The sequence below is a fragment of the Helicoverpa armigera genome, chromosome 14, assembly GCF_030705265.1.
Source record: "Helicoverpa armigera isolate CAAS_96S chromosome 14, ASM3070526v1, whole genome shotgun sequence".
Taxonomy (NCBI): domain Eukaryota; kingdom Metazoa; phylum Arthropoda; class Insecta; order Lepidoptera; family Noctuidae; genus Helicoverpa; species Helicoverpa armigera.
Window position 1 is genome coordinate 10221064 of NC_087133.1, and position 20891 is coordinate 10241954.

The 20891-nt window shown below is 35.6% G+C and overlaps 1 protein-coding gene across 3 annotated transcripts in view; it reads left to right on the forward strand.

Moving 5' to 3' along the window:
• Positions 1 to 20891, forward strand: part of LOC110375337 (uncharacterized protein) — a 93576-nt gene that overhangs the window by 6313 nt on the left and 66372 nt on the right. For all 3 annotated transcript variants that reach the window (XM_064037771.1, XM_064037772.1, XM_064037773.1), the window contains exons 2-3: positions 10201 to 10253; positions 11061 to 11156. In XM_064037771.1, the coding sequence (XP_063893841.1) occupies positions 11069 to 11156 (88 nt within the window). In that variant the 5' untranslated portion in view covers positions 10201 to 10253; positions 11061 to 11068. The remainder of the gene's footprint in view (positions 1 to 10200; positions 10254 to 11060; positions 11157 to 20891) is intronic.

A 20891-nucleotide genomic window follows, 5' to 3' on the forward strand; every position in this document is an offset into this window, starting at 1 on the left:
TGACTCATTGCGTACACACACAGCCATAAGAGCGACCTATAAATAAACTAAGCGTTATTAAAACCCGCGTTTTACCACAAACAGAGAAGATGAGGGTTGCAAACTAAATCGACATTTGGATTTCGTTGCAAGCTCCAGCTTATAGTATTATTTATTCATAATAAAGAAGCCACGGTCCAGTTCCTACGTTTTGTTCTATTTTGATACAATTTGCTAAGAACCGTTATTGTATTGTGGCGTTGTAAATGTTTCATGCACTTTCTGATGAAATTGTTTGTCTCAGAAACTATGCGGTATCTTGTAGCGAAAAACTGAAGCTGCAGGGATTGATCGTCAGTACTTAAAAATGTATCATTGGGAAGATATCATGTATGGTAGGCTGCTGTACTAATTGGTGTTTTAACGTGAACAGAACACTAACCCTAACAAGGAGAATATTACAGTTTATCAGACACCTGTTTGTAGACTGAGCAACTCCCGTGAGAACAATTTTTCAGCTTCCACTGTTTAGTTTTAATTAAAAAGTTCCTGTGATTGTATCAGCTCAATCAAACAAATCTTAAGCTTCATAACATTAGTAGTACCCTTACTTACATATTATAAGCATTGCCAGTTTCCTACGTTTAATTTGACCCTATTACCATCTCCAATTCGCGAGATAACAATGACACCACAAAATCTACGAAACCGATCACGGATCACAGTTTTCACTGAAATCCGTAAAGTTCACAAGATTACTGTTCGGAACAGCGAACTTCGTAACGTCACCGCGGATTGTTCGCACTGGAGGACATCAATGAATGCGTCGGAACACCCGAAACTTTGCCACTTTTGATTTATGACCCTCGTCTTGAACGTCAATACGGCCCAAGTTCACCGACAAGAAAAACATCAGTTTTCTTAAAACAACTCTTTACTATAATCACGTTAAATTCTCAAAGTAAGCCATTGTTGGAAAACGGACATTTATGTAGTTGGTTACAGTTACAGCCTTTTTTTATCGTCCCACTGCTGGGCACAGGCCTCCTCTCACACGGAGAAGGATTGAGCGTTAATTGCCACGCTTGCTCAATTCGTTGGTTACATTGGGCATAATTCAGAATACAACGTTTGCTTTGAAGAAGGAACAATATTAGTGCAAGTTAATATCTGAAAGAATAATCTCGAGGACAAATGCTGGAGAAGACACTGGGAGTTATCTATGCGGGTAGACAAATGACTATCATGTGTCGGACAGTCCGGACTTGAATTGTGAATGTTCCTTATCATGTGGATGGCTACTTACTTATAGCTGGTGATTATTGATATATGTAGAGCTCCTTACAGCTATTACAACATTACACCTTATGACGTCTTCATTTAATAAGAATCTAGTTAGAATTGTGTACTGACACTACTATAGAACGCTAAGGATGGGTTGAACCTTGAAACTATAATGATAACTAAGTAAACCACTACCAGGCGTTAAATCTTCAATTTGAACATAATTTTACCCTATCGACAAATGGTGCAATCGACCTTAAGATAATTTTGTGGTAAAAATTACGACTTCATTGTTAAATTGGAAAACAAAAACTCTAAAACAAATGTAGGTGTGAATAAATAAATTATAAAAAAGCTAACCATAAATAACCATTTCATAAACGAAGAATATTGACAATCGCTCTGAATGATGATGGATTACATCCACGGATTACAGAAGGAGTCTGAAATTAAAAAATGAAGCTCGTTTAATCAGTTCCTTATCATTTCTGACGGGAGGCGGAAGGGAGACAAATGAACCTTATATTTGTGACGTCTGAATAAAAATGGTTTTTATATCTCCTGTGATTTGATATTCGGATGGAAGCTGATAAGTTGTTGACTTATTTTCAATTGTTTTTTTTTTTTTGTGAAAATTGTCACTAAGTACAAAAAGGATGGCAATTAGCTTATTCTAAGGGGAAAAGAAATATGAGTGTAGCTTCTGTATAATATGCCTTTAAATTAAGTAAACCTTAGGGAAAACTTTCGACAAGATAATAAGGTACTTATAGCGATGTGTCAAACTATAGAGCATTAAAGCGAAAGCATGCGAAAACTTGGATGAAGCTTTATCTTAGTGACAATCTTTATTTTACTGAATTCTTGAAATTATATTTTTGCTTGCTGTTCCCCGCGGTTTCAACCACTTCCCCAGAGAAACCCTTCCTATACCCAGTTAAGAAGTAACTTATCTCCTTCCTCAAGCTCTAAGATGTATCTGTGTACCTTTCGAAACGGTTCAGTAGTTACAGTTACAGTACACATACAAGTAAACAAATCATTACACTCAAAACATTTAAAAAATACACTGTTCTTTCCCACATACAGTAAAAGCAAAAATAGTGTAAAGTACCAAAGCATTACGTATCCATCATTATAATTCCCCAGTCCAGCAGATTACGCGACATAGAGCGACATAGTGAAGAGGGTCTGAGGCTGTCGCGAGAATTGATGATAGCCTTCGAATTCGAACCGAATCGAGCGAAAAACTGCTTTAATCATTTCCTTATTGAGTAACTAATGTAAGTGTAAAGTTTTGTATTGTTTGAGAGGGTACGGCTTTTGGTATTGGCTTCATTTGTTTTTTTATTTCGATGGAGACGATACACTAATGTTGTTCTCTCAAGTTTTGAATTGCTACTGTTTCTGGGGTAAAAACACTTCCATAGGAACAAATGTTATAAAGAGGTAATGTTTATAATCCTTTGATCTAATGATAAAACATAAACATATATTTATTCCAATGGAAAGCACCATCATTTGTGAGTGTCGAAGACTATTCATAGGGGAAGTAATTCCCACGGGACACCTGTAAAACTGCCAGAAATAACTAGTCGTGATACTCACATTGAGCTTCATATACAACAGACAAGTGGTTGTACTCCAATTTCCAGTTATTGTACTTCACTTTGCTATCAAATAGTTAGGTTTACCTAAGCCCACTCCACATCAGCTCCACTAACTCGATTGATGAGTTAACGTGTTGAAACACCAACACAGTTTACTACATATTAACTTTAGCTATGTACCAACATTAAGTAGGTACTCCAACTCTGAGGTGTGTGATGGATACATGGAGAATAAAATGACTAGCGACGGACATAGCTGGAAAATCTCCTAAGAAAGTAAGGCGACAAAATGCCTACAATATGTTCGGGGGACGATGATCGTTAACTGTCTCCGCCTTTTTTCACCTTATTTCGAACACGCCCATTTTAAGTAATACCAAAAAAAACCCGAACTTCTAATTAGTGTAGTCTTAACTGATCATTTGGTCATGCCCAAAGTACGTATTTGACGTAGAAGAAGGCGCCCGACCTACCTGCATTATGGCATCTCCGCTCAAATTTCCTTGTTCCGTGGGTGCATACGTTTCCTCAACTTTCCTAACTTTGCGTACAAAGGAACGCAGATTTCAATTACCTCTCGAATTAAAATAGAGAACTTTGAAGCGCGTCATTAAAATGCTAATTTGACTCTTATGTTTTATAATGTTATGATTGATTTTCCAATGCGTTATGCCAGCTTGGGGAGACGGCAGAGTTTATGCATATGATTAAAGCTTAGGGGATTAGGGGGATTTTTTTTTTTTTACTTATCATTTATTTATTTTCTAACATATGATTTACATTTTTAAATATTAAATATAAAAATAAAAAACATTTAAAAATATAAAAAATAGGTTGCCACCGATATCGGGCACAGGGTCCAAGGTACCGGTGGTTAGGGTCCCAGAGACAGAAACCTCCTCACAATACGTGCCGTATCAAGGAGTACCGCCTTCTGAATCAGTCCCTTGATCCAGCCGCCCAACGAGAGCCTCCTGAGGTGTTCGTCGAGGCTCTTGGCTATTAAACCATTGGCCGTAACGACAATCGGCACAACAACAGCCGTGTCGACACTCCACATGGCGACAACCTCGTGCGCTAAGTCGAGATACTTTATTTGTTTCTCTTTCTCAGCTTTCACAAGGTTCTCGTCATGCGGAACGGCTACATCGACTATCATCGCGCGGCGCGCTAATCGATCTATCACCACAATATCAGGCTTATTGGCTACAATAGTCCTGTCAGTGATGATAGATCGATCCCAGTACAACGTGATATGGTCCTTTTCGAGAACTGGGTCGGGCGCATACCTGTAGTACGGTACCTCAAGGTCTACAAGGTTGTATTGCAGAGCAAGCTGCTGGTGGATAATCTTGGCCACTTGGTTATGTCTGTGCAAATATTCACCATTAGCCAAACGAGAACAACCAGATATAATATGTCTGATAGACTCACCCGGATGGTGACATGCCCGACATATGTCAACCGTCCCGTCTTTCACGATATATCTCCGGTAGTTATTCGTAAGGATAACTTCGTCCATAATTGCACATACAAACCCTTCGGTTTCTCCAAACAAGTCACCGAAGCGTAGCCAAGATACGGACGCATTGAAGTCTACATCGGGGCCATGAAGAGCCCCGAAGAAGCGTCCGTGTAGCTGTTTGCTCTGCCATACCTCCTTGCGATCATGGGTAGTTAGTACCACAGGTCTGCGCCAGTTCTCATTTGCCAACGATAGCGGGGTGAGTCCTTTGTCCACTGCTACCATATTACGATGCATACCCACGTCGCTTTTGAGAAGATATTCTCTGAGACTGCACACCTCACGGTTGTGGAGCGTCTTTGCATTTAAAAAGCCTCGGCCTCCACATTTCCGTGGGATGTACAGTCTCATCACCGACGATCGTGGGTGATGCATTCGTTCTGCGGTCAGCAGTGTGCGGACTCTCCTATCCAAGGCATCCAATTCAGTTTGAGTCCATTTGAGTATGCCGAAGGAGTACATCAGGACTGGCATGACCCAACCATTATAGGCGCGAACCTTGTTGCCCCTTAAGGAACTTTTGAGGACCTTATTCAGGCGGCCAAAGAAACGCTCCCGCAATGACTGTTTCATGACAGCCACATTGATGCCTAACCCCTCCGCCATACCCAAGTATTTATATGTATCGTTTGCGGAGAGTGATCTCAGGTTTATGGAATCTGAGAGTTGTACTCCCTCAGATTCCACAATTCCCCCTCGCTTTCCCTAGGGGGATTATTATTAGTATGATATTATCTCATTAGCGTATGCACATAGTATTTGCTTCTTTGAGGATTTGGCAAGCTAAAGGACATAGAAACACTGAATAAGTCACTTGATATTATGCACAGTTTATTACAAATTTACAACAAATAGTGCCATTTTGAATTAGCTTATAAAAATATCATTCATAGACAGGGATAAGATAACATAATCCTTAATATATTTTACTTATTTATTAAATAATTATTTTGGTTAAAATCATGATGTAATTATAATCGTATCCCCTATAAGCCCTTCTGAAAAGTATCGTTATGGCAAATTATTTCCTTCGCATTTTTTGATTTACCTTACCTTAACTTTTATTAATTTTTTATTAGACCAAAGAAACGATAGATGGATTATGTGAAAGTTGATATGGTTAGAAAGAATGTTACTTGCGAGATGACGGCAGATAGAAGATTATGGGAGGAGAAAAGATGCTGCGCCGACCCCAAATAAAATTGGGATAAGGGCAGAAGGATGATGATTCTGCATGTCCAGTAGGGCTACTTTTAAATAAGTAGCAGTTTTTTCTACACGGAAGGTTTATGTTCAAGATTAGCTTTTTTTCCGAACACCATCACTAAAATAAATGCTATCACCATTACAATGACACACAAAGCTGCAAAAGCTCTTCTACGCCATTTTGATACTTCTAGTCTATCACTGTTTACACATTTTTGCATGTTCAAGAATAAACACATATTTTTGTTCCAATATCAGTTGGTGCTTGAAGCCAATCCATAGCCAACCTGAATAGTTTGACGTGAAGTTGCTACACAGTCATTCACTAAAACTCCAAGCCAAAGGATTTATATGAATGTGCGATGGCTTTCACATTAAATGGGCGAATTGATTGAAATTACATTTGGCATGTAGATAAGAGATACCCTGAAAAAAGAGATAGACTACTTTTTGTTGCGCAGGACTCGCATTGACGCTTTTTTGCTCAAGATCCGGACGAGGTCAAAATGGAAATTTAATATTGGAAAATATTATACCTTAAAATTTTCAGCTCCCAATTTTTTCGCGGTTTTTAAGCTTGTTTTACTCTTGTTTTGAATCAGTATCTAACAATTATTAGTCAAACACTATAGTCCGTTGCGATCTGTACAGAAGACAGTAGAGCTACATACACATAAACAACATTATTGTCCAAGAACAAAATAGTCCTTAAACTTTATCCACCCACTACAAACTCCAACAGACCAACTAGAACACGGAGATAGATTACCAGAACAGCCTTCATTCACAACTCACTAGAGAATTATGTTCATACTCATACATTGTGGCTTTCAGTATTAAGTTGAGGCATTCAGGCTTGTTGTTGCACCGCGTTGCACATTCCATTGAACTGTGTCGCTTTGTGTAATGCAGTTATGAAACTATAAGGACTTTAAAGTTTTATTACAATGGGGACAGAAGGTAGAAATAACGCTGTAAGACTTTTGTGTGTGTTTATTTTGTCTTTATTGTTTGTATGGAAGAGATAAACAGCTAGATTTCTCCTAACTTTGTAGAGGTTAGTTTTCCAATAGTTAGAAAGCAATAACAATTTTTAGATGAAGAAGGTGGTAGAAAAACTAGTTCGCTTCATTTCTTGTTTCACTATTATTTCCCCTTCATTACTTCAATTCTCATAAGAATAATGAGAGCACCAATTTTTTAATATAATATTTCATTTCATTTACAAGATAAAACAAAAAAGATAGCAATACATAAAGGTATCTCACAATGGCGCGATCGTAACCGTCGCTTGTCGCTCCCTAAAAAGCGCATAAAAGTATACGGGGGACGTATCTCCGCCCTTAAAATATTTACCTACTCATCGATGTTCGGTCGAACTTACTTCTACGTAGTTGCGAATAACTTTATGTTCGTCACGGTCGCGCTAGGGGTCGCTGTGGACCAGGGTCGGATTTAGCAGGCGTGGGGCCCGCAGCAAATTGTCATGTTTGGTAATTGATTCGTTATTTAAAAAGATAATTTTCATCGTAATCTTATTTTCAGACTGAAAATAGTTACATACCATACAGGCTTTAAAATCCGTTAAATTCATGAAAAAACTGACATACACCGTTATTATCTAACCGTTTTAAATCTCTCTATCGCTGAAAAGTTTGCGGTCTATGAACATAATGTTTTGAAAATGTTTATGTTCAATAAAGGATGTTAATAATAAGAATTTAATCAGCTTTGCGGGGCCCCCATTTGCGGGGCCCTTGCTACGTACTGAATCCGTCTCTGGCTATAACTCGATAGACTGGCCGCGGTTCGTTGGGTGACCCAATTTGGCTTTCGTTCCCTTCCGACTGGAACTGGTGATTTTCGATTACAGGAGCTTTGCTGGATTAGTTTCTCTTTTCTTTTAGTGTTTCAATAGGAAATCGAAGCGTTTAATTAGGTTGGTTTGTAGTTTGTGTTGATAGTTGGTTGAGATGCTTTATTTTTAATATATTTGCAGAGTATAAAGGTACATGTTTTAAAAGAAAAAGATTACCTACAAGCCTGAAAAAATAGATAGACAAAATATTAAAAGCGTCCTGCAATGTTACAAAACTTAAGTAGCGTGCTACAAAACTAATATTGTAAAGTTTAATAAAAGCAACTATGCATTTATGAAAGTATATAATATTAATAAGTATATATTATTTTGCACTTTCAAAAAAATATATTCTGAATTTCCGGAACTCAAAAGCACTCAAAACATAAATGTAAAAACTCAAATGTAAAACCCAAATATTTTTTTCTGCAGTTTAATTTAATTCACTTGAATTCACTCTCATACCTTCACTTCGCTTTCATTTGAAATGAAGTGAGAAATTCCTTCATTGAATTCACCGACTATCTTTTTCCTGCGGCGTGGCTTTTGTTCAAGCGAACTGGCGTTTGATTGAACTAAATAGGAACTTCTGCCAAGTTTTATCATCGGATTGCAGTTGAAAGTTTTTTTATAACGCTTGTTTGCTATTTTTGTCGGAGTTTAGCTTGCATTTAGTTGGATATGGTGTGTGAAGGCGCTTGAAAGTCGATATGGTTAGAAAGAATGTTACTTGTGATATGACAGTAGATAGAAGAGTATGGAAGGAGAAAACATGCTGCACCGCGCCCAAGTAAAATTGGGATAACGGCAGGAGGATGATGATGATAGTGTGTGAAGGCGATTGAACAAATGAGTGATTGAGATAATATTACAGAAATGTTATATAGGAATGTCAGTTTGTAAAACAGCAAAACCAGAAGGGGTTAGGATAACATTATATGGATACGCGGGGTCTTTTTTTCGAGCGACCCCTAATAATTTCAATATTACGACATTTTGTGTGCACCTAACACATTTGCGGGTGACATAAGGTGAATATACCTGATTATTACTCTGCTATATTTAATCCTGGCCCAGAAAGAAGTGACTAAGTAAGTAAAATATTCGATAATAAGCAATTATTATCGAAATATTTCCACATATTTCCAATTTGAAGCACCCCCCGTAATATTGTATGAGCGTTTTATGGCGAAAATTCGGTGTCACGTGCGCCCTTGTTTTATGAGAACAGTTTGAACGCCTTTGTGAGGGTAGGCGAGAAGTATACATATAATGTAATAGTATAAAGTATACAGTAAGCGGGCGATAAGTATAAGGTATAATGTATGATATGTAGGTATGGTGTGAGTGAAGTGTTATGTGTATGGGATGTTGGTTCTTATGGAATATATCGGTCGCTTTTGTAAATTGGTTATAATATAGGTAGTATACTGTTATTACGATTTATCGCGTTTAAAGTAAGGGTTAGAAATAAATATATCAATAAAATAAATATTTGCAACAGGAATCGCCATAGATATTCTCGAAGCTTTGAATAAAGCAAAGACGCAGAAAAATGAAAATATCAGTATGACTCAAGCGCGTAAATACAATTTTCATCCCACCATCTCGGAAAGAGTAGTTTTACCCTTTCATATCTGAGCGCAAAAGCCGTTTTTATCCTCTAGAGCGGCAAAGTGATTTGAATTTAGAACATCGTGTACAATACTCCATTTGTGACAATCTTGATAAGACTTTTCAAACAAATACATATTAAACAAATACAATACTGCTTAAATTAATTATTCAATTAATTAAGTAATTTTTATTATTGTTTTTACATAGATTTTTAACCTCGTTTCATTTTTAAACTGAGTTTTCAAATAAATGAACTTTAATAGGTACTTCGTTTTAATTTGATACTCATATGTGCGCGCCATTTTGTTTTTTTGCATTTAGTAATTTCCTCGATGAGGTGGGATGAAAAGTTACGTGTTGCACTCGAGTGCAAAGATTTTTCACCTTGTGCTCTTTTGATTCCCTCGCTATCGCTCAGGATTCTAATTTATTGAAACACTCGCTACGCTCGTGTTTCAATTTTAGAATCCTTCGCTTGCTCGGTCATCAAAATTGAGCACGCGGTTAAAAAGCAACTTTGCACTCTTGTATAACAAATAACTATTATCATCAAAAATGTTTAAAACGGAACCTCAGCTAAAAATAACATTTTCCAAACAATGTAAGGTACCGTCTAAAATAAAACACATTTATTTGAGCGTGATACATTTCTTAGTCTTGTTAGACAAGCGAATTTGGCGGTGCAGCCAAGTAACACATTCGCCAAGTAAATTGTACATCTCTACGACGGCTACGCCACTTCGTAGCCGGGGGCTACGCGCTACGTGCTACGCGTAACGAGATATAGTATTGATGTAGCTATGAGAAGAAAACCAATAGTCTTTATTTGGTGTATGATATTGTTTTTCTATTTTTACGGGGTATTTTTGTGTCAAGAATATAGTTTTAGGATTATTTTATTGATTCTTAAGTAGATATGGTTTAAGTATGTTAATAAATTATGTAGAATGTAATTTTTAAGAAATGATCGACCACTCGAGAGTGGGTTCAATATTTAACTGCCTTATAATCAAAGTTCATCTAAAAAATATTAATTTGTGACTGAATAATATTGGAAAATATTCATAATAAACGAATACCGAAATATTTTGTTCCCAGTTTCATATAGATTTTCTTTTCAGGTGATCTGTGGTGGGCGGACGACCGCGTCGAAAACACACATGCTGACGATATGGTAAGTCATTTGAAACTTAGATAACTTTAACTGATAGATAAAAAAAGTGTTACCAGTACCTAGCTAACATTTAATATTTTGCGAACGTTATACTCTTTATTTTGCATAACGTAACATAAAAATCCCTTTTACGCTCCGAGGAAAATGCTCGACTTTCATTTACTAGCGCCATCTAGCCGTTTACAGCGATAACACTAAGCCAGTCGGTTGGCCGCTCGCGGCGTTTCTAAACACAAACCCACCCTAAGTGTTTAGTGTCGGCGCCACCTACTAGATGGCGCCACAGGTACCGTCAGATCTTTCGCCCCCAGCTTGGCGAATGATGATGAATGAATGAAGATTTTGTTTAAACTAAATCTAACAAACAATGGTGGAGTTTTAGTAAAGAATAAAAAAAAAAAAAAACAATTCAATCACTCAATGCAAACTATACAGATAATGTAGTTAACATTTAATGCGATTTGTTTAGAGGAGGGCTACTTTTGTCAGTGGAGGGTTTTATGCTGATATCATGATGATGATTTGATGCATTTGATCACGTATTACTAATATGTAGAGTTTTTAAAGTGTCAGTAGATAATGTACCAATATGTAGAGTTTACTGTTAACTAATATCATATTAGTACTGACACTTTAAAAATGTAGGTAAGTACTTATCAGTAGTCACCAGTATCCTAAAACGTAATTGTTTACCTTTACTCGTTCGTGAGAAGGGCTTTAGAAATTTAATATGACGTGTCTCGTTTTTTCTTTATAGTCATGGTGCCATAATACAAGGTCTATTAATAAAGATTGTTATCTTCACAGGATACAGTATGGCCGCGGCATATTGGCTCAACTCGCTCGGATGCCTGTCGCTGTCACTGCTATGTCTCTTCGCCACTACTCTTCAAGTCACAAGCGGTCAGTACAATCAATAATATAATTAATTGATCTTATAGCTCCGGCAACATCATTGCAAATACAAAATATAAACTTATTAGTTACCTCTTCATGAATTTTCAGCCAAATAGGTTCAGCCGTTTTTGTGTTTGAGTAGTTTAATAACACATTTTTTTATATGACATGTTGATGAAACAAATGGCAATTATTCTGGCAGTCACAGAACGTAGCTAGCGTATTCAGAGTCTTAAAACCTTATCTACGACAGTTTTTTTTCAAAGCGTTCTGCAATTTCTATAAAAGAAAACCACAACTTTATGAACATCTATTAAATGCTCATATAGACAAAGCTAAGCATCTTAGGTAAATCAAATGTTAAATACGATTGCATCCCGCATACATTTGATGCAGGTTGCTTATTGATTGCTTACAATCCTTTCAGTATCGATTTCCTTAAAATACGTTTTAAGTATATTGCTTCTTTAGACCCCTCTTTGTTTACATTTATTATGATTGCCTACTACTACATATGCATAATAAGTATTTCACACATAACACATAACACGATATTACTAGTAACGAGATAATTTTCATTAAATAACATATTTTGGTACCTATGCTGCAAAATGCATATCATTATCTCAGGTCGTATGTACTACATCTGGTGTTGTTAATCACCTCTCTTTACATGTATAAAGAGGTAAGGGAGTGAATTATTTATCTTTGTACAACAAAGGTACTTACAGCCACTCTCATTATGAGCTTATTTATACAGTGTGTCTAAACAAATGCGTTAATTTATAACCTCCTTGTGGGTTTCTTACGCTGTTATCATTTGTCTATGTACCTCCTTAGTAATTATTTTTGAAGTCTACTAAATTAAAAAGGGAACTATATTTTTTGTCACCAAAATTTATATTTGTCATCAAGTTGTATCACCTAATAAATAGATCTATCGCCACGAAATATTTTCGTTCTCAGATAAACAAAATGTGTTCCCAGGTGTGAATTACCAAATTATTGTTAATATAATGTGTAAAATATGAGATGGATTACCAATAAAATTGTAGTGCATTACATGAATATAAACTTCGTTCTTATAATAATAGTTTTATTACTTAAATAATAGCTTGGTGCTCAAAATGGTAGATCTGTCACCAAATAAATCGATTAATCGATCCCTGTCTGCGACTCCTTTTTATTTGTTATTTTGTCACCAATACAGTAGTTACATTTTATTTCGTTCAGTTATTAAAATCATGTATTCGTTACCAATTTAATACATCAGTTTATAATTTTAATGAAAATATGTTCAAAGGGAAGAGGAAGGGACGGGAGACAAATTGGCGCGCTTTCGGGCCTCAACGAATGGGTTGTAGGTTGTAGCCCTTCAAAATCCAAACCAGCGCTGATTATTCAGTGATTGTTCCTTTTAACAATAAATATTGATTATTTTGACTTTAATTAAGTGTTTTATTTACTATTCAGCTAGAAATTAAGTAAGTAGTAGACTCTTTTGGTTGAAAGGATGATGACGACCACCCTACATTTTTAGACCTTCATGAAATTTTATAGTGATAGAATATATGATTTATTGGTGATCTCTTTAAATTTGTTTGCTTAAATACTATTAGGAGAAACCTATTATAATACATACAAAACCATTTTTTTGGTACTTGACCCGATATCTCCATGATTTTCGGTAATTTATTGTGGAATTGATTTTATATTGTTTGGTGACTACATTTGGTGACAAATCTACTATTTTGAGGGCAAACCCTATTATTTAAGAAACACAAAATGAATTAAATTGGTGACAGCTTAAATCATACCCAATTAAAAATAAAGAAATAATACTATGAAAAAAATTATTCACAATTTAGGGCCGATTTTTAAATTACCTTTCATCTGAAGAACATGTTTGACGGCTCTTGTATTGAAAATATTTTAAACCGGCATATTTATTCCTCCCATAACTGATGATAAAAAATCGTCCCTTAATGTAATTCTATAAGATAAGGTAATTATCTACAGGCTAAGAATATTTGATAACCGTACTCTGCAGCCATTAAAACCATGTATCCCCAAGTCTCAAGGATCAAAAATCCCGTTACAACCTTCCCAAGCGATATCCTCTTTGGGCTTAGCCGTCATGAGAAAAATATACTTATCCTTCTCTAACGTACGGTGAAGGACTAGCCGTCCTTTTCTCCAGGCGCAGGGAAGCGATCAATAAGGATTCGGATTCTAAATTCGAATAAGATACCGTTGGGAACGAGAAACATGTTTGTAATTATGTTCAACCAGTTAGAAGGTTTATAATTATGTAATTTGAAGCTAGATAAATTATAAGATTATATAAGTCACTCCTTTTTTAAATAAAAAGCTGAAAAAATATGTATTTGATAATATCCCTAAAATAAGCACAGTTACAAGTCTTTAAGACTTCAAAATAATTTAAATAAAAATTAAAACATCAAAACACGTTCTTTCTTCAAGTCGTCTAACAACAACAGCGCGACAATCAAAGTAAGAGCCTTTCTTTCAATTAACTACAATTTCAAAGAGTCTCGATGCAAATCTCAGCGTCTATTGTCTACGGGTGCTATTCTTGCATATTTTTCTGTTGAATTCCTTCATTTCTGGCGGGAAAGTCATTAGCATAATTACGTCGTCTCTCATAAACACGCTTCTAAAACATTTCGTAGTCGTTTCAACGAATTTTTAAAGGGCAAAGGAAAATGAACGTGGAATTCTGGCTCATATCTTTTGTCGTGCTGTACAGAGCACGGTACAGAGGCATTCTTTAGTCTGAGAGATTTTAACTCCACGACAGACCTACTTATAGCATAGATATATTATAACCTCCTTTGTAACTGACAGGCTGAGTGTTCTACTTTCTTTTTAATTATAAAATGTCTTTCATAGTTTGCAATCGTAAAACTGGCCAGTTTTTTCCTTCATAGCTATAAAGTTATCGCTCAATTACTTTTATAGTGCAAGCAATAAAACCTTTAACGATACAATTGTCAACAGGAGTGGTGTTGTTTAATCGCCATAGTGATGTACTAACGAGTAAATGAAAACGAATAGTCGATTGTTTTGGCGAGTTCTCGAGATCATTCGTCACTGTGGACTCTGCGGTAACTTTAGATGGAATTTTCCTGTTTTCTTGACCCAAGCCTTTTTGCAGATGAGTGCGTGATCTCGGTCCGACGAGTTACGAATTTACTGTTGTTCATGCATGATATAGGCGAGTTAAATATTTTGTGCTGCTGGACATTTTGAGTACGCCCTTTGTATACGGTTATTTAAAAATAACTATAAATTAAATTAAAAATACTTCTGCATTTTTATGGCAAGTCGTGAAGCAATAAAGTTGTGCATTGCTTATTGCAGTTTTAATTGCAGTTTGATAAATTTAAATAGGTGTAAGGTCTGCAGAAGGTCAGAAATTATGATCATAGTTCAAAATGAACATCTACCATAAACACTAAACAAAACCAATATTTCATAGAACAAACTCGATCACATACTCAACAACGTTCGCAATGAAGCGTAAATATTTCCATCCTTGTCATACGTCAAATATTAGGAATTCTACTAGAGTTCGAGCAAGATAAATCACATGCCATCCGACCAACTGTTACATGCTGCCATCACAATCCATCTTCACTATTCTAGACTTTATGATGTTGAGTTAAAGTTGACGTTTGCGTCTACCTTGTTAGTGGGGTGTTAAAGTTACGTGGTAAAGTTATAGCTAGAATATAGGAAGGTTCAGGAATAGATTCGCTTCAGGTCTCGTCTGAGGAGTTGTTACTCTCACTGTGATGCACTCCGCAGCTTAAGGAGGCTTAGTTGCAATATGCGAACCGTTTTGTTTGTTTTATTCGGTCATTCTATGAAGCACATTTTTATGTTTTCGCCTACGCGGCTACGGGAATGCTACGCCGTAGCAGCGTAGAGGTCGCATTCATTATCATAACTTTTATTTAATATTTATATCCACATATAAATCTCAGGTATTCAAATTGGCATAGATGATTTGCATCAGAAAAGTGATTATTATAGATGCAAAAGTAGCACGTGAATTTTGAACCCTTGCGGAATAAATATATACCGGCTTTGGAATAACTTTTACGAACAATGTAATAGATCTTCAAAGTTATGTTAAGTTCTGGCTTCCACAGCATATACTCAATATACACCCATCTTGTTCATAATACATCTTAGTTTTTTTTTGCCTAATAAACTGAGAGGTTTTATAGTTTATAATTTATGTAGTTTCGTGGGAGGATCGTTGCTAGGCCACATTGTTCCGTCAACCACAGGGTTCCGCAAAATTTATCGCTTTATCATACAGGGTTCTATTGTTATACTTAGTTCTGAAAGCCTATTTTTGAAAATGTTTCAAATATGAACTTTATAAAAAGGAAGTGCTTAATAATTGTGGAAAATAGTTTTCGTACGTACCTTGTCAAATGTTCTGTGAAGTAACAAAATTGCCGCGTATCCAGTTGGTATCCTGAATGAATTTGTTCGTTATTTGGGACACATTTCCTATAAACATTGCCAGTTACCCTGGTTTACTTGTGTGAAGCAATTTCCTTTTTTCCAAGTTTATTATAACTCAAATTCATATTTTTTATGTACTCTATGATTTATTGTCATACTAACTAAGGTTTACAGGTTTAATGGCCAGTTTCTTCATCAAAAGTAAAAGTCAAAGTAATGTCTAAAGTAAAAGTAACGGTAAAATTCGTTTTTTCAAGAATAAAGTGACAGCAAAACTAATAGAAAAAATGAATTTGACCGTTACTTTTACTTTAGTCATTACTTTGACTTTAACTTTGGCTTTTGCTTTTGATGAAACTGGCTGTAATAATCCTTAGTTTTAGACCTTCACTTCTCTCAAAAATAACCCAATTATTTTTAAACAAACATAACAAGTTGTAACAAAACCGCAAACTGTTTCAAGGTCAGTGACCTATTAGAGGGATTCTCATATTAACGGGAGAGCCGCAAAAATCCACACGAACATACCCGCACATTTTCCCTTTTAAAAGCCTTTGACTTCAGTTATAAAGTACCTTCAAAATATACGATAACGACCGCCACAGCTACGTGACAAATTCACTTAAAATTGTAACTAAGCGTACAAAAATGTATGAGAAGCACAATGTACGAAAAATGCTTGAAAATTGCTGATGCTGCGAAAATAATCAGCTCTAAGATAAACAAGAATATTGGATATCGAGTGTCGTAGTATGCTTGCGTTTGGTTTTATCGTAATTAGATTTTAACGATAACAAAAATAGCATTCCCTATTAACCAGTTTCAGCTGATGAATAAAATTGCAGATTTTATCGAGTGCCAAAAATAATGCAATAAACTGGTTGCATTATGCTCCTACCGTTAGACCAATATTATTTGAGGTCGGTGCATATTTTTTCCTTCCATATTTTTTATTTACCAACTTCTCCCTTGTTTCATGTTGATTTTAATTAAATATTGTTGTAGCTAAACATATTGTTGAATTCATTAGTGCTTCACTGGTCACAATTCTGAGTCCCACAAAACATATTTTTTCAGATATGTTCTAATAATTAGATCTAATGAATGTATTACGCCAACTTTCACCTTAAACAATAATCATTTCTTCCTATATTTTACGCTGAATTCAATATATAACAATATATAATATAATAGCAAAAACAGGTTAACTAAACTCATATCCGTATAATCAAAATGTTACGTCAGAAATAATCATGAGCATATTACTCACGGGGACGCAACAGAAAAAGGGTAAAGTAGATAAATTGGATCATAACATTACGAAGGACGGTAACAAAATGTACAATGCAATTTGTAAGCTCTTCGGAATATGCAAGAAATGTTATTTGATTTTATGAACTTTGCATAAAGAATATAATACGTAGCTTCTGCCAGCGGTTTTGTCTACGCCTCGTGGACTTACTTTCTTCATGGATATAATTAGCTTATAGCTTTCCTCGATAAATGGGCTACATAGATAGACTTTTTTTAATCAGAACTGAAGTTTATCGCGTTCGAGCAAATATACTAATTTAAACTGCTAATGAATTCTAATTCTCTTGTATACTCACTATTGTTCCATTACCAGTTAATTAAAACATATGTGACTAACAAATAACTTCAATTCTCTACGTTTGTTGCACAGTCTAACGCGTCTCTATGGACAAGTTTTATTAACTTGGCAACACTTTGCAGGCTGCCGTCTTTACACATCCCACCTGCATTGTATGTTACGGGATGCATTGGAATAGATTTTCACCGCACAGACCGTTAAACTTTTAAGGTGTTTTTAAAAATGTATGATTCGGAATAGACCGTTGGAATTTGTTGGTATTTTTAATAGATTTGTACATTTTTTTAAATGCAATTATTTTAATTTTACCAACCCATCTTTCCCTTTTTAGGGTTCCGTAGCCAAAATGGCAAAAACGGAACCCTTATAGTTTCGTCATGTCCGTCTGTCCGTCTGTCCGTCTGTCCGTCTGTCACAGCCGATTTACTCGGAAACTATAAGTACTACAGTGATGAAATTTGATGGGAATATGTGTTGTATGAACCGCTACAAAAATATGACACTAAATAGTAAAAAAAAGAATTGGGGGTGGGGCCCCCCATACATGTAACTGAGGGATGAAATTTTTTTTTTCGATGTACATACCCGTGTGGGATATCAATGGAAAGGTCTTTTAAAATGATATAAAGTTTTCTAAAAAACATTTTTCTTAAAGTGAACGGTTTTTGAGATATCAGCTCTCAAAGTCGTAAAAAGTATGTCCCCCCCCCTCTATTTTTATAACTACGGGGTATAAAATTCTAAAAAAAATAGAGGTGATGCATGCTAATTAACTCTTTCAACGATTTTTGGTTTGATCAAAGTATCTCTTATAGTTTTTGAGATAGGTTGATTTAACTGTAATTTACGGAACCCTTCGTGCACGAGTCCGACTCGCACTTGGCCGGTTTTTATTCAATATTATTCACTCACTCATGCCTAAACACAAATGTAGGTACATGTAAATAATTGCAAAATATTTGAATTACGCGATTAAGTCCAAATTATAGCAAGGCTTTCATTGATATAATTTTCTCTAATACACAATTCCAAAATTCGAAGTATTACAAAGTGCAAAAGTAAGTCCCATAGACAAGAACCAACGAACTCCCGTGAACAGCTGTGTGTGAGGTATCCGTCCTATAATCTGTTTGCGCTCAGGATAGCGCGCTCATCTCTAATCCCGGTCTAAATCCCAACACGGCGAGCGCAATTAATAAAACTGCGCTCCCTTCGCTACTCTTTCCCGGGATTATGGCTTACGCGCATCCCTCGATGTCTGCGCTGATTTTGATTTTGTTAATGTGGTGATGATTTTAGTATTAAGTTAAGGCTGTTAAGAAGAGTAAGTAAGAAAGTGGGGTTCCAGAATCGAATTGTGTTTTTTTTTATACTTGCAGTATAGATAGTTTTCATCAACATATGTATAACTTGATACGTTATATATAAAAAAAAATAAGATTCCAAATGATAAAACTAAAAAGCTAGGCATTTTCAGACGACTCTTTTATGTGTAAATAAAAAAAAAAACAAAGTTTAGTGTTTTGTAATGAATCATACATCCCATTTCAAGTTATAAAATAATCTAACCACAGTCCATCATCATAGGTTTAGTGTAGAACCGTAGTTATCCGCGTATAAAATAACGAATTGAACACAAAGACTGATTTAGACCGCAGATACCACACTGACCTAATTCCTAGACAGGCTTCACATCCCGACCTGAAACGTTAAGTATGCCTCAAACTGAAGAGCTCTGATATTTTTTTCATTTTTGATAATCTTTGTAATGGGAGTTTTCATATTTCTTCTTGGCTAGATGTTAGTACAGTAAGTAGATCTTATTATAAAACGTGGTCCTAAAAAAGTACTAGGTTTGGAATAATAACTTTGTTCGAGACGATGGTTAATGTAGGTAGTACGAAAGCCGGTACTTTTTTGGGACTATGTTTTATATTCAGGTGGCTTATATATGGATTCTAATAAATAAATACAAACACTGAATTAAATCGCATTAGTTTATTATCAGGCAGACCCCACAAAAAGTATTGTAGGAGCATTAATTTCCAACCTATTTTCCGGAAAATACAAAATCCTTTAATCGAAATTCGAGCCTGATTTCGATGTGGGGTAGTTAATTCTCCCGCCACGGTCCCGTATCGTATCACATGACGGGACGGGGCTATTCCGTTTCATATAATCTCGAATGAGTCGACATTTTTAACGCATGACTTTTATATTGAGGAAAATCTGCCATAGACACGTAACATAGGTATCGTTTTCGTATTTTAAGACAGATTGATGAAGAAACGTGGTTTTTGATATAATCGTTTTATTTGTCAAATCCTATCAATATAAACGACTAGCGTTTATATTGATAGGATTTGACAAAGAATGTGGCTAATTATAATTGTTATTACTTATGACTAATCTTTAAGTTTGTGGGGAAACTGTTCTTTTATTTTACTAGTTCACCCAACAAACCTAAGTTACGATATTGAAAACTTTAGATCAGTGGTAACTTAAAATTACTGTTGAATTCCAAGCCGCTTGTAATAAATGTAGTGAATTAGGTCAGGGTATTTAATACGGAATGTTATAGCATAGATATGACTCATCCCAGTCTTAATAACTTTATGGTGATATCACTGATCCCTCTTATTACAAACTTAGCATAAAGTCACGTCACTTGACAAGTTTTCTAGATAATAATAATGAAAATGACTACCAGCATATTCCATTTATTCTGCAAGTGAGGAAACATTGTTATAATTTTATTTTACAGTTTTTGCCATATAGTTACAAAATTCTGCGCATTCAAGTAAATATTGCAGGCGCCAAAACATGTACAATAAATGTTGTACATATTTATGATAGCATAATTTACTATTTGACGACAGATCTTCAATCATAATTGAGACGATGACAACAACTTTTTTCATCACGAGGTTTTCGTGGAAAGATCACATTAGGTTTGTAGATACAGTTAATCAGTTCTGCACTATCTACAACTAGAAATCGCCAATTGCGTGACACAGAATTAAAAAGTGATGTATTATTGTTAGAGAAGGAGTTAAATATCTATGCCTACATGTTTAAATTCCAAAAGATCACGTGGACCACAGCTTAAAAAAAACCAGAAGCGCAAAATTCGGCTTAAGCCTTAAAAGTGTCGATTGTAACTTGTTCATTAGGATGAAACCTCTCGTCCACGTGAGCGTTAATCCCGGCGGTCCATTAAAAGTCTGTCTGCGAAGGTGTTTTTCCTAATCTGTGGCAGATGTCTATGTGATTGAATCTGCGCCGCCCGCCCCCACGCGTCAGTGAGCGCCCGAACCTCGACAGCGCAGCACCCGCGCTCTCCCGCCAAAAACAACCGCGAATATTCAAAAGTTAAATTAAAATAACAACGTGATCAGTGCTGCGATTATACCTAGTGGTTTATTATAAATATATGTTTATAAAGTTCTAGTGTTGTATACGTATTTCGTGTTTATACGAGTAGCTGTTTTTAGTGTTGATGTTTAGTGTTTGAAAATTTTTATTCTAATAGTTTTGAAGTGGTGTGTGATTTTTTATAAAGGTACAAAGTTTTGCGGATCATTTTCAGTTACAAAAAAAAATGTTCGAGAGGCAATATAAATTAA